General features: G+C 43.5%; 3 protein-coding genes across 3 annotated transcripts; all 3 read right to left on the reverse strand.

Moving 5' to 3' along the window:
- Nucleotides 1-305: 305 nt before the first annotated feature.
- On the reverse strand, nucleotides 306-1,271 carry LOC118094652 (olfactory receptor 10AG1-like). Its single transcript, XM_035135205.1, has one exon. It carries the CDS (start codon nucleotides 1,269-1,271, stop codon nucleotides 306-308), a length of 966 nt encoding a protein of 321 aa, XP_034991096.1.
- Nucleotides 1,272-5,444: 4,173 nt separating this feature from the next.
- LOC118094651 (olfactory receptor 10AG1-like) lies at nucleotides 5,445-6,425 on the reverse strand. The gene has a single exon (XM_035135204.2). It carries the CDS (start codon nucleotides 6,423-6,425, stop codon nucleotides 5,445-5,447), a length of 981 nt encoding a protein of 326 aa, XP_034991095.2.
- A 5,652-nt stretch (nucleotides 6,426-12,077) lies between these two features.
- Nucleotides 12,078-13,013, reverse strand: LOC118094154 (olfactory receptor 10A7-like). The gene has a single exon (XM_035134206.3). It carries the CDS (start codon nucleotides 13,011-13,013, stop codon nucleotides 12,078-12,080), a length of 936 nt encoding a protein of 311 aa, XP_034990097.1.
- Nucleotides 13,014-13,560: the final 547 nt, after the last annotated feature.

Consider the following 13,560-nt stretch of genomic DNA (forward strand, 5'->3'; position numbering starts at 1 on the left):
CGGTCACGACTGGACCTAATGGTCAGGGGCCCCTTTACCTTTAAGGTGTTCAGCTTCCAATATATATCTTATTTATACCTATTGGGGCAAGACTGGGAAACCTGTTGCCCTGCAGATGCTGCTGTACTGGAAAAGTAAAAGAAGAAGGCTATAACTGAGAAGCTGAGATGAGTGGAAAATGTAAAAATGAACTTAAGAGTTTCTGCACACATCCTGGGTGTGAAAACTCCAGAGATAATGAAGGGGTCATGACCGAAAAGATTATATAACAAGTATCTGCCAGTTTTACACAGACTGAAAGATATTCAGCTGATCTCCATGCCTACTTTAAACTGCCATCTGCTGTTAAAGATCCTATGGAGGGCAGCCTTCACCTCCCTGTTCCTCAGAGTGTAGATGAGAGGGTTGCAAAGGGGAATGATGACCGTGTAGAAAAGAGAGAGGAACTTGTCGATCTTCACAGAGTCAGGGGTCTTGGGGAGGAAGTACACAAGTGTTGCAGAGCCATAGAAGAGACAGACAACTGTTACGTGAGATGAACAGGTGGAAAAAGCCTTCTGGCGTCCTGTGGCTGATGGCATGCGCAGTATAGCCCTGGTGATGTACACATAGGAAGCCAGGATGACTACAAATGGTCCCACAACAAAGACCACATCCTCAATATAGCTTGTCAACTCATTGGCGTAGAGATCCGCACATGCCAGACTGAGTACTGGTGGGATGTCACAGAAGAAGTGGTCCATCTCACTGGGACCACAGAAAGGTAGGGAGAAGATGAGTCCGATTTGCACCAGTTGCATTGGGAGACTGAGGGCAAATGAGCCAATCACCAGCCCCACCCGGACTTTATGGCTCATGATTGTCATGTAGCGGAGAGGCAGGCAAATGGCAAGATAGCGGTCATAGGCCATGGCCGCCAGTAGGAAGCACTCAGTCCCACCCAGAAAAAGCAGGAAAAACATCTGTGAGGCACAGGCTGGAATAGAAATGGAGCGCTGCCCAGTGGCCAGGCTGGCCATCATCTTGGGAAGAGTGACAGAAGTGTAACACAACTCTAGCCCCGATAAGCTTCTCAGAAAAAAGTACATTGGAGTTTGAAGGGAAGGGTCCCATGTTGTCACTGCCATGATCAGACCGTTGCCTAGTAGGATAGTCAGATAGACAGTCAGGAAGGTGAAGAAGAGGAGAGCCGGGTACTTATGGTATCCCAGCAAGACAAACTCAGTCACAGCGCTCTGGTTCCCCCAGTGTCTGGCCAGGTCCGCATCCATCTACAGAAGAACAGAGGCAAGATATGTATGCTGGGAGGCTGCCGTATTCTGAAATGAGATGAGGATCTCACTCTCTCCAGGCTGTCTTTCATGCAAACACAGACAAATACATATGCTTGCCTAGAGTATGCTACTAGCTGAATCTGACATGCCCTGGTCTCCTTATCCTTCTCTTTACCCTGATGTGTCAAAAGTCAATATAAAAAGGCTTTAGGATTGCCTGAGACTTACCACTTGGATGCAAACTCTATCCTAAAATATACCAAAAACAACTTACAGTATAGCTGCTGCCACTTACTGAATTAATAGAGCAGTAGGATCTTAATATTTTTGATGTGGCAGGAGGATCATGGCCAAGTACTGAGACCTCACTCTGCCCAATCTGCCTTTCATTTTTGAGGTGGTAAGAATATGGGAGGTTCAACCTTCCATAAACTCCAGTGTCCACAATTTAATGGCCGGACGAAACTTCTGGCTTCAGGACGTTTTCTAGTAGTAAGTGCTTGTCTTTTAGAAAAAAGAAGAAAGGCACATCTACTCACACCTGCACACTTCTTTGCTGACAGCTCAATTTAAATGAAAGAATTATGCCAGGGATGGGATGGAAAGAAACCACTCTCACATGGTTAATTACTTCAGCTGATCTCAGTTTCCCCCATTCCAATGCACTTGGTTTTCTCCCATAAGAATGAAAGATTCACAGGACAGTTGCATTTGTCACTGGCAAAGATGACCTCTAGATTCAGTGACCTAGCTCTAGCTCTAGGTGTTCTTAAATTGGGATGATTGATGATGGATTGTGGGAAGAATCCTAAGATGGGGTCACTATATTTCTAACAAGAAAGGGGGTGAGTGATGCTCATACCGAATGTTTCAGCTGGCAATGCAACACAACCAGCCCTTTAAAAAACTACCCTGTTTTTTCTTTATTGAAATCAGGAAAGGGGACCCTGTGGCTAGAGATGGGTAAAACTGCCAAATTTTGTTTCTCACGGTTTCATTTTCCCAATCTTAAATTCACTTCTTATCTATCTATCTATCTATCTATCTATCTATCTATCACCTATCAATCTCATGAAAATTCATCAGCATTTTAAGGGGAATTTTCACCAAACATGCACATTTTGTATTCAATTTCCCCTGATATACACTTCTTCAAAGCTATTAGGTGTAATGGAATACAATTTTGTATGCTTGTTTCACTAATATATGATTATTATGTACACTTTACCCCAGTATATAGATTTTTGTACGTATTACTTTGGTAGAGGACTGCCTTGCAAAATTTGGAAAAGTGTGAATATTGAAGGATAACTGTTTTGGCTCATGTATTTTTTGGGAAAGTGAGAAGCATGTACGTTTGCCCATGAATACAAAATGAATTGAATTCTGTCTCCCACCCCCACCACCCCCATTCCTTCAGATTTTGTTGGGCTCTAGCTCACATCAGCCCCAGCCAGCATGACCAATGGTCAGAAATGTTGGGAACTAGTGTCCAGCAATGTATGGAGAGCCACACGTTCTCCATCCCTAGGTTAGATTCCAGAAGACAGGACTTCTCTGATAACATACAGAGTTGGTTCATGCAATGAAAATGATTGGCAATAGGTTCGTAAAGATAAGAGGCAGCTCATCTTCACTTAAAATGAACTTACCTTGCTGGCAAAGTTTTAACTGATGAAATTGAGTGACAGGCTGAAGTTGCCAGAATGCCTTGAATCCCACCCACAAAACAGTGAAAGAGTCCTAAATTCCCAAACTCCCTAGAAGCAATCACCTCACCTTACCTCCTCACAATGCAAGGATGATTTGGATCCTGAAGAGCTGAATACATTCAAAAGTGATCTTATGTCAACGAGCAACATAAATTGTTTCAGGTAATCATTCCTTGGTGCTCTGGCTGCTTCACCTTTCTTGCAAAGCTCTCCTCCGCATTTCAACATGTAACTCAACTAAACTTCAGCTCCACCATCTACTATCTTGGCTACATTTTCTATTTCCACATCCATTATACTTACCAACCTGATTTGCGTTCTCTTCCCTAGAGGTGTGTTCCCTAACTAACACTACTGAATTGGCATTAGGGAAGGAAGAACATTTACCTGCTGTGCAGCTGAGGTGCCGCTGTGCTAAGCACTGGGTTAGTTTCTCCTGCAAGAACCAGGGTAGGAAACCTCTACCTGTGTCCTTGCCTAGCAACCACACTTTCCCAAGGTATATGTAGAGTTGCCATTCATGTGCAGGATGGAAGAGGAAGGTGGCTGTGGGGAGTCCCATAGGAGCAAATGTGCTAATCACGCTAAATATTGGAAATACAGCTTGTGTTGAGAACATGTAGGGATGTAAAAATCCTAGGTGTTTGGTCCCATGGTCCACAGGCAGAATCACTATTCTGCACCAACTTAGCATGAATCATAGTGTGATCATAGGGCTGGCTCTGTTGTTATGGAGACTGGATGTCCCACCCAGGCCTCAAATGTGATGTTAAGATATTAGAAATGTGAATATCCCCAGAGGATTCCTGGCAGAATTGTTATAAGGCAGCGTGGCGTGTGCCCTGTACTGGTCCCAGTGGTATGGACCAGGGAGAAATTCATTTGAATGTGCCCATTTCACACTTCCTGAACCAATACATGAACTGCAACACTGCTATCCTTCAACGTTGGCACTTCTCTGAATTTTGCAATGCAGTTCTCCAACAACAACAAAATATCAAAAAGTGCATTTTAGGGGAGTGTGTGCATATAGAGTGCATATAATACAGTGCATATAATTGTCAGCATTTCACTCCTCCGTTGCTGGATATGTGATTGTTACATCACATGTCTGTGTTTACTTTCCAGGCTTGGAAAGTGTGAGAACGGAAGTCAGTCTTATCTCTTCCGCTCTATTGTACTTTTGTCTTTTCTCTCTCTCTCTCTTGGAGAAGAAAGGAGAGAGTCGCCATGATTGCTTTGTCCTGTATATATTGCTTAATAAATACTTAGAATGCACACACCAAAGCTCCACTTCGTTTCTGCTATACTCTGCTGAGTGAGCATGCACATAGTCTTCTGATATGTTTCACTGGTGCATGCCGGGATTGAAGATTTATGGACATCCCAGGCTGTGCTGCATTAGGAAGACATCCGGAGAGGTTTGTCTCATCCCGGGGGCTGTGTTACCCCCAGGCGTGTTCTGATGCACAAAAATGCACATTAGAGGAAATTGCTTGAAATATGTGTGAATTGGACAAAACCTCTTACAAAAATCTATATATTAGAAATAAGATGAAAAATGTGTATGGATTTTCAATGGAATTTCTAAACAAAGACATTGCCAACTGATTTTGAAATTGAACTTGATTGGAAAAAGAAGAAACTGAGAGAAACTGAAATTGACAAATATATACATCCACAGTGTGTGTGAGCATTCTCAGCAAGCCCTTATTCTTTGCCTTTGATATAATAATAATAATAATAATAATAATAATAATAATAATAATAATAATAATAATTTATTATTTATACCCCGCCCATCTGGCCGGGTTCCCCCAGCCACTCTGGGCGGCTTCCAAAAAAACAGAAATTCTAAAATACAGAAATCCATCAGACATTAAAAGCTTCCCTAAACAGGAAACCCCACAACAGTTTTCTAAACATGTAGTAGGCCAGATAGTTGGGTTCACACACTTATATTGGGAAGGGAGTTTCCCAGTGCCCTCTACCTTTCCCAAAGCCCCGTCCCCAAATGTGCTATAGCCATATCAGCATGATGTAGGGAGGAACCTCTGAACATCCTAGTGCAAATCCAAAATTAGTTTAATCAAAAAATCATTTATTCAGGGGAGCAGAGCAGAAGACAAAAAGAGCCAGGCATGTAAGTAAATAAGAGTTCCCTGAAACTTTAGTTATACATTCTGGTTTTCTTCCTATAAAGAACAACACCCTTTTGGGACAATTAGTTTGTGGCAAGGTTCAAGACAGGTGGTTGTAATAATGGTTAGTCCTTCTCAGAGGAGACACAATGAAATTAATGGAAATGACTTACTTGGGTCTACTGATCTCAATGAGTCTACTCGTAGTAGGACTTAGTTGGATACACCCAGGGAGACTTACAGCATCCCCTAAAAGGCAATCTGAGTTTTGGGAGATAGGGATTATTTTAAAGGTTTAAGAAATGGATGAAAGTTGCTTACCCTGTGCCCACCTCAAAAGCACTTTTCCTGCACAACAGTTTAGTGAGGGCAACCTTCACCTCCCTGTTCCTGAGAGTGTAGATGAGGGGATTGCAAAGGGGGATGATGACCGTGTAGAATAGAGAGAGGAACTTGTCAACTTTCAGGGACTCCCCTGTCTGCGGGTGCAAGTACACAAGCATCCCTGAGCCATAGAAGAGGCTGACCACAATCAGGTGGGACGAGCAAGTAGAGAAGGCCTTCTGGCGTCCTGTGCCTGATGGCATGCGCAGGATGGTTCTGGTGATGCGGGCATAGGAGGCCACTATGAGGAAAAAGGGGAGCACCACCACGAGGATGTTCTCTGCATACACAGCCAACTCGTTGGCATACAGGTCGGCACATGCCAGGCGAAGTATGGGTGGTATGTCGCAGAAGAAGTGGTCGATCTCATTGGGCCCACAAAACGGCAAGGAGAAGACAAACCCAATTTGCAACAAGTGCACCACGAGGCTGATGGCAAAGGAACTGACCACCATCCCCACCCGCACCTTATGGCTCATGATGGTCATGTAGTGGAGAGGCAGGCAGATGGCAAGATAGCGGTCGTAGGCCATGGCCACTAGCAGGAGGCATTCTGTGACACCCAGGAAGAGCATAAAGAACATTTGTGCAGCGCAGGCTACCAGTGAGATAGAGAGGTCCCCTAAGATAAGATTGGCCATCATTTTTGGAAGGGTGACTGAAGTGTAGCAGATCTCTAACCCTGAGAGGCTGCGCAAGAAGAAATACATGGGGGTATGAAGAGCAGGGTCCCGCGTTGTCACCACCACAATAAGTCCATTGCCCAGTAATATGGCCAGGTAGATGGTCAGGAAGGCAGAAAAAAGGAGGACAGGGTGTCCTTGGTATCCCAGCAAGATGAATTCCTTCACTGTGCTTTGGTTCTTCCAGCGTCTGGCCTGCTCAGCATCCATCTGCAGAGGCAAGTGAGGCATTTGTGAGTCTCAGGTCCAGTTTCTGGATGTGGATCAGGGCGACAGTGCTGGGTTGACAAAGGGTAAAAGTGCCCGTATCCTCCCCCTAGACACTGGATAGAGATCCTCTGTCCTTTGCAATGACAATTTGTTGAGGAGGGGAGAAATAATCCAACAACCAAGGGCAAAACAACCCATTTACCCAAGAGTAAATGGTAAAGTCGACCAGAGGCAGACTTTGGTAATCTTTCATAACATGGTGCCCTTTGCAAGGCCAAAATCTGGTGCCCAAAAAATGGATCTTCTCAATTATGGATCTTCTCAATTTTGCACCCTCTTAGTTCTGTGCCCTGTGTGTGTGTGTGTGTGTGTGTGTGTGTGGGGAACGACTGCCCAAATCACCCTAAAACCGACACTGTAGGTGTGATTGAACCCAATGGAGCTTACTCCTGAGTAGACATGTACGATTGCACTGTGAGTGTGTGGCAGGGGAATAGAAGAAATGCAAAAAAGTGGGAGAGAAGAACAAAAACAGGGAGGAAGAGTGAAACAGAAAAAGAAGATGGATATATGTGATTGAAGAAGGATTAAAAGTAGCTCATGCAATTGTTGTGGATTAGGGTTCAAGGTGATCCAGAGCAGGGTGGTCAGGTGCAAAAGAGGACAGGGCTTCTGCAACTGCATATTTGACACTTATTTATTAATTATTTCAAATTCTAACTCACCCTTCCTCCCCAAAGAGAGCCCAGGGTAACTCACAACAATAAAAATGTTGTGTAACAGAATTCAAAGCAGCATTGTAATCTACGGTCAGCTACACAAAATATTTGGTCACAAGCCTGGATAATTTTTTAATTTTTTTTTACGTTTCCTGAATGCAGGTTAAAAGGGGGAAATGTCTGATTTCCTTGCGCTCTTTTAAACGTCTTCTGAAAACTGTATTGTAGTGTATTCTTAGAAGACGGACTGGTTTGTTTGTTTTTAATCATGTTTAGCTGCGTGGACTCCGTAGCCTAAAATTCCCTGCTTTCTCTCTCCATTAATAGCAAATATTTTTGTATCTCACCTTTCATTCAAAATTCATGCACATGAAATATGCATTGGTGCAATTGTGTGAATTTTAGGCTCCTGACTCAATGGCCCAGGGTTGCTGTGAGAATAAAATAAAATAAAAATAAAATGAGAACGTCTGCAGAGGGAACTATGTTCCTTAAAGCTTGCCTCCTCCAATAAATCTTGAGTTCTATGATCAGTGGAGGAGGCCCTTTGATTACTTCAAAATTTATCCCACCTTGCTTTGCTGGGGTGGGGGTGGGGGCTCCTCATTCTGTTGGGTGCCTTGGCAGAAAGGCAATACATAAATACAGCAAGTAAGTAAATTAATAAAATAAAATAAACGTTGCCACCAAGTCTTGCCCTGAAGGCACTACGGAGGATGTTTGCATTTTAGTCCAACAACAAACCTATGAGGTATACCCTAGTTTGAGAGATAAGGACTGGTCCAAAGTCACCCAAGAAACTTTATGGATAGAAGGGAATTTCAACCCATGTCCTTTTGCTACCAACTTAACCTTGTAGTCCTTGTATTACACAGGCTTCATGAATCTGCTTTTCTCTCCTGCATGAACAAGGAAGTAAAACTGTGGTACGGGGACTTCCATTGCTCTGCAAGTTTCTGTCAGGCAGTCTGTGGTGCGCCCACATTAAAAATTCATATTTATTTTTCATTGTGTTTTAACACAATGTGTTTATTGTGTTTAACACAATACTGTGTTTACTGGATTACAAATAAATTAAATAAAATGAACAACAAAAGTGATTAAAGATCACACAAAGCATCTAGCACAAAGCATCACAAATGCTATAAGGGGCAGAAAAAACACACAATTAAATGGCCCACCAAGACCATTCAAGTGGTGCCGGGGGGGGGGGGAAGAGTTTGGGAACCACAGAAATATGATGAACAAGAACATTGAAAAGTACCTGAATATTTGGTAACAAGAGGCTGAAAGATAGAGAGCAAACAGACAATCAGACACCCAAGCGAACATTTCTACAGCTGAATGATGTCCCTCCCCTAATTTATCATTATGGAGAATTTATTATAGAATTATGGTACTCTTAAGCTATCAGGAGGAGAGTTACCTTCTTTGCAGGTGCGTTTCTGCTGTCCGCAGCTCTTGCCAAGCTGCAGTATTTCCCTTGCTGGGGTCCGAGTAGGGGACTCTTAACACCCTTTAGCTTTAGCATGGGAAGCAGTGCTCTCCCAAATTCCTGTTGCTGATGTGGGGAGTGTCAGAGAGCAGTTGGCTGCTAACTAACTTTGCCACCAACCCAACCCAAGATCAGCATCAACTGTAGCAGTGGTAGGATTCCAGTGGGATTAATATGTTCACTCCGCTGGGTAAACAGCAGGGAAAGAAGTACATTTTAAATCAAGAGCATCAGAAGAGCCCCACTGGATCAGTCCTAAGTCCCTTCCAGCCCAGTCCAGCAGGATTTGAAAGCAATAATGGTTTCTTCCTCCAGCAACTGGTTCACAGTGACTAGGTAAAGGTAAGGTAAAGGACACCTGGACGGTTATGTCCAGTCAAAGGCGACTATGGGGTTGCGGCACTCATCTCGCTTTTCAGACCAAAGGAGCTGGTGTTTGTCCACAGACAGCTTTCCAGGTCATGTGGCCAGCAGGACTAAACCGCTTCTGCTGCAACGGAACACCGAGACGGAAACCAGAGGGCATGGAAATGCCATTTACCTTCCCGCCACTGTGGTACCTATTTATCTACTTGCACTGGCATGCTTTCGATCTGCTAGGTTGGCAGGAGCTGGGACAGAGCCACTGGGGCTCACCCTGTTGTGGGGAGTCAAACCACCAACCTTCTGATCGGCAAGCCCAAGAGGCTCAGTGCTTAGACCACAGCGTTGCAGTGTTATATGTTCAATAGCCACTGAAAACCCTACCATCCATGAACAGATATAACTGCTTGTTAAAGCCAGCTAAGCTAATAGCCACCTCAACATCCTGTGGCAGGGAGTTCCATAGATATATTATGCAATGTGTGAAAGAGTGCTTTCTTTTGCCTGCCTTGTATCTGCTGCCAAACAATTTCATTCTCAAACCATTTCATTGCTTTCCCTAACAATCCTTCACAAGCAATTTGCCATTCTTGTCTGCCACGAAACCCTGAATTGATGTTTCAGTCCACCATGCCCTCTATCTTGGTTAGCCACTACTAGTTTGGACCCCATTGCTGAATACGTAAAGTTGAATGTTCTGCCCCAAATGTGCATTATTTTATATTTATTTTGCCATTTCATTGCGCATTTGTTCAGTTTGCAGGGACTGTTTTGGATAGGGCTGTGTACCAGATTTGAGTGCAGCCCAAACTGATTCAGGCCAGTTTGGGGGGGGGTTCTGGACTTTAGCCACGTTATGTTGAGACAAACATCACCCCTGTTGGCCATGCTTCCTGAAGCTGATGGAAAATAGAGTTCAGCAGCACCAGAGGGCCACAAATTAGGTACCCCTGGTTTCTGGGATCATCACAGAGCCAGTGTGGTGTAGTGGTTAAGAGCGGTAGACTTGTAATCTGGGGAACCGGGTTCGCTTCCCCGCTCCTCCACATGCAGCTGCTGGGTGACCTTGGGCTAGTCACACTTCTTTGAAGTCTCTCAGCCCCACTCACCTCACAGAGTGTTTGTTGTGGGGGAGGAAGGGAAAGAAGAATGTTAGCCGCTTTGAGACTCCTTAGGGTAGTGATAAAGCGGGATATCAAATCCAAACTCTTCTTCTTCTTCTTCTTCTTCTTCTTCTTCTTCTTCTTCTTCTTCTTCTTCTTCTTCTTCTTCTTCTTCTTCTTCTTCTTCTTCTTCTTTAATATCCATAAGCTTGCCAACAATCACACACACACACACACACACACACACACACACACACACACACACACGTGTTTCTCATATTATAAGACATGTCTTATATTTATTTTTTCCTCAAAAAACACACTATGGCTTATTTTCAAGGGATGTATTATTATTTTCCTCCTCCTCCTGCCGCGGCCGGCATAGCTGCTGCGCCTATCACTATGTCTTATTTTCAGGGTATGGCTTATATTCCTTGAATGCTTAAAAATCCTGCTATGGCTTATTTTATGGGTATGTCTTAAAATATGAGAAACAGGGCACACACACACACACACACACACACACACTCTTCACTAAGAGCGGGGCCTACTCTAAACCACATCAGGCAGGTACAGAGCTCAGCATACCCTAGAGGGCAGTCCCTTCTGCTTCCTCCCTACAGGTGAGAGGAGACCAGCAGTACCTCCTATTCACTAAGAAACCACTGTGGAGTCGGCATGGGGGAGGGATGTGGAGAAGGAGACAGATCCACCCTCCATAGAGCACAGCACAGCAGTTGCTGCCATGGTGGCTTCTGTGGCAGCAGCAGGCAATCCATTCCCTGGAGGCCAAATCTGCTGCCCCTGAAGATCCTGCTGCTTGAGGCAGTCACCTTATCTTGCCTCATGGGTGTGTGTGGGCCGGTCCTGTGCAACTGATATATGTGATTGTTCCTAGCTTTCTCTTTTATGTGTGGATGTTCTCTAGATTTTCAGCAGTCTATATTTTTAGCCTTCCAAAGACCTGATAAACCTTATGAGCGATAAAATGACTAATAACCCGCCCCAAGTTTTACAGTTCTGAGGGCACATTTTTCATTTTTACAATAAAAAAATACACTGAACAATACGGAAGCAGACATTACAAATTCATATTTTTAATCATAGATTTCTTTATTTCAGTTTCCATTTCAGGAGCAGACAGGCAATTACAAATCTCTTTTCACTTCACAGAGGTCAAGGCTTATTACACACCTGCATTGTTCATTTCTTAAAACCAATATATACCCTGTTTCTCATATTTTAAGACATACCCATAAAATAAGCCATAGCAGGATTTTTAAGCATTCAAGGAATATAAGCCATACCCCGAAAATAAGACATAGTGATAGGCGCAGCAGCAATGCCGGCCGCAGCAGGAGGAGGAGGAGGGAAAAAATAAGACATCCCTTGAAAATAAGCCATAGTGTGTTTTTTTGAGGAAAAAATAAATATAAGACGTGTCTTATAATATGAGAAACACGGTATATAAAAACAAATGAAAGAAACCCCCTTTTAAATTAAATATATATTTGTCCACAAATATATATCTAAAATTGTTCTGTTGAAAATTCACAATGCTACCTCATCTAAATCTCATAATCTGTAGTAATTTATTCAAATTAACTTGCTTACAAAAATACAAACTTTCAAAATATGAACAAACAATGGGTTTATCAGGATAAATTCACACTAACAGAATTTTCACAAGGATTCCTTAATTTTTCTTGGGGGGGGGGAATTGCTGCAGAAATTTAAGATAGGAAAAATGAGAACCTGAGAGAACTGAAATAAACAGATGTATCATCCCTACTCTATGAATTTACCATTTCTCTCTCTCTGTCTCAGCTTCTACTCCTCCATGCCAATCTTTTACAAGGGGGAAATAATACTCAGTTACTTTGTAGGGTTGTTGTAGACTAATGCATATGAAATCCTTTGAACAAGTAAAGAAATGCCAAATATTAGTATGGGTGAGATTTTGATGGTGGATTCAGTGGAGGCCCATGCCAACCTATTTCCTTCCTAATAGCTTCCTAATGGCTGCCTTCACTTCCCTGTTCCTCAGGGTGTAAATAAGAGGGTTGCAGAGGGGAATGATTACTGTGTAGAGCAGGGAAAGCAACTTGTCCACTTTCATAGAGTCGGGTGTCTTGGGCCTCAGGTACACGACTGTTGCAGAGCCGTAAAAGAGAATGACCACAGTAAGGTGGGACGAGCAAGTGGAGAAGGCCTTCTGGCGTCCTATGGCTGATGGCAAGTGCAGGATAGTTCTGCTGATGTGTATATAGGAGGCCAATATGAGGAAAAAGGGGACTATAACAAAGAGGATGTTCTCTGCATACACAGCCAACTCGTTGGCATACAGATCAGCACATGCCAGGCTGAGTATTGGTGGTATGTCGCAGAAGAAGTGGTCAATCTCATTGGGCCCACAAAAGGGCAAGGAGAAGATGAGCCCAATTTGCAACATCTGCACAGGGAGGCTGATGGCAAAGGAGCCGACCAGCATCCCCACCCGCATCTTCTGGCTCATGATGGTCATGTAGCGGAGAGGCAGGCAGATGGCAAGATAGCGGTCGTAGGCCATGACTGCTAGCAAGAAGCACTCGGTTGCACCAAGGAAGAGCAGGAAGAACATCTGTGAGGCACAGGCTAGTAGAGAGATGGAAAGGTTCCCTGAGATTAGATTGGCCATCATTTTAGGAAGGGTGACTGAGGTGTAGCACATCTCCAGTCCTGAGAGACTGCGCAGGAAGAAGTACATGGGGGTACGTAAGGCAGGGTCCAGTGTTGTAACCATCACAATAAGACCGTTGCCCAGTAATATTGCCATGTATATGGCCAGGAAGGCAATAAAGAGGACAGCAGGATATTCCTGGTATCCCAACAAGATGAACTCATTCACTGTGCTCTGGTTCTCCCAGTGCTTGGCCTGTCCAGCATCCATCTGTGGAGAAACAGAGGTAACGGGATGAATCATGGAACTACCGGTATAGATACTGATATAGCAGCCACAGGATAAAGTGAATGTTTAATTCCTCCAAATGTTGGTCTCAATAATAAACTAAATGTAATGAAAACTTCCTGCCTCAACCTAATAGCATGCAGATCATAATTTATACATCTTTTGTAAATCAGGTTGTTAATATTTCCTTGATTTGGGACTTAAAGAGCACTTTCTGCAAATGTGCTTTTTGGCAGCATGTCATTGCTTCATTGTATATGATGCATTTTATTTGTGCACTAATTTGAGTTGTGTGTTTTTTTAAATAAAGCAATATGAACACACACACACACACACACACACACACACACACACACACACACAGTACATCTAGCACCGTGAAGGAAAATTGCCATCCATAAAGTGTCTGAAGTGCCTCTTAAGGGCCAACAATTGACACAACAGTATTCCTCATTGATTAACATGTGCATGTATGATTTTGAGCATGCCCACCTGGGTGAAACATGGAACTCCAAGATGGAGTTCAAAA

The sequence above is a fragment of the Zootoca vivipara genome, chromosome 12 (genome assembly GCF_965207765.1).
Source record: "Zootoca vivipara chromosome 12, rZooViv2.hap1.1, whole genome shotgun sequence".
NCBI lineage: Eukaryota > Metazoa > Chordata > Lepidosauria > Squamata > Lacertidae > Zootoca > Zootoca vivipara.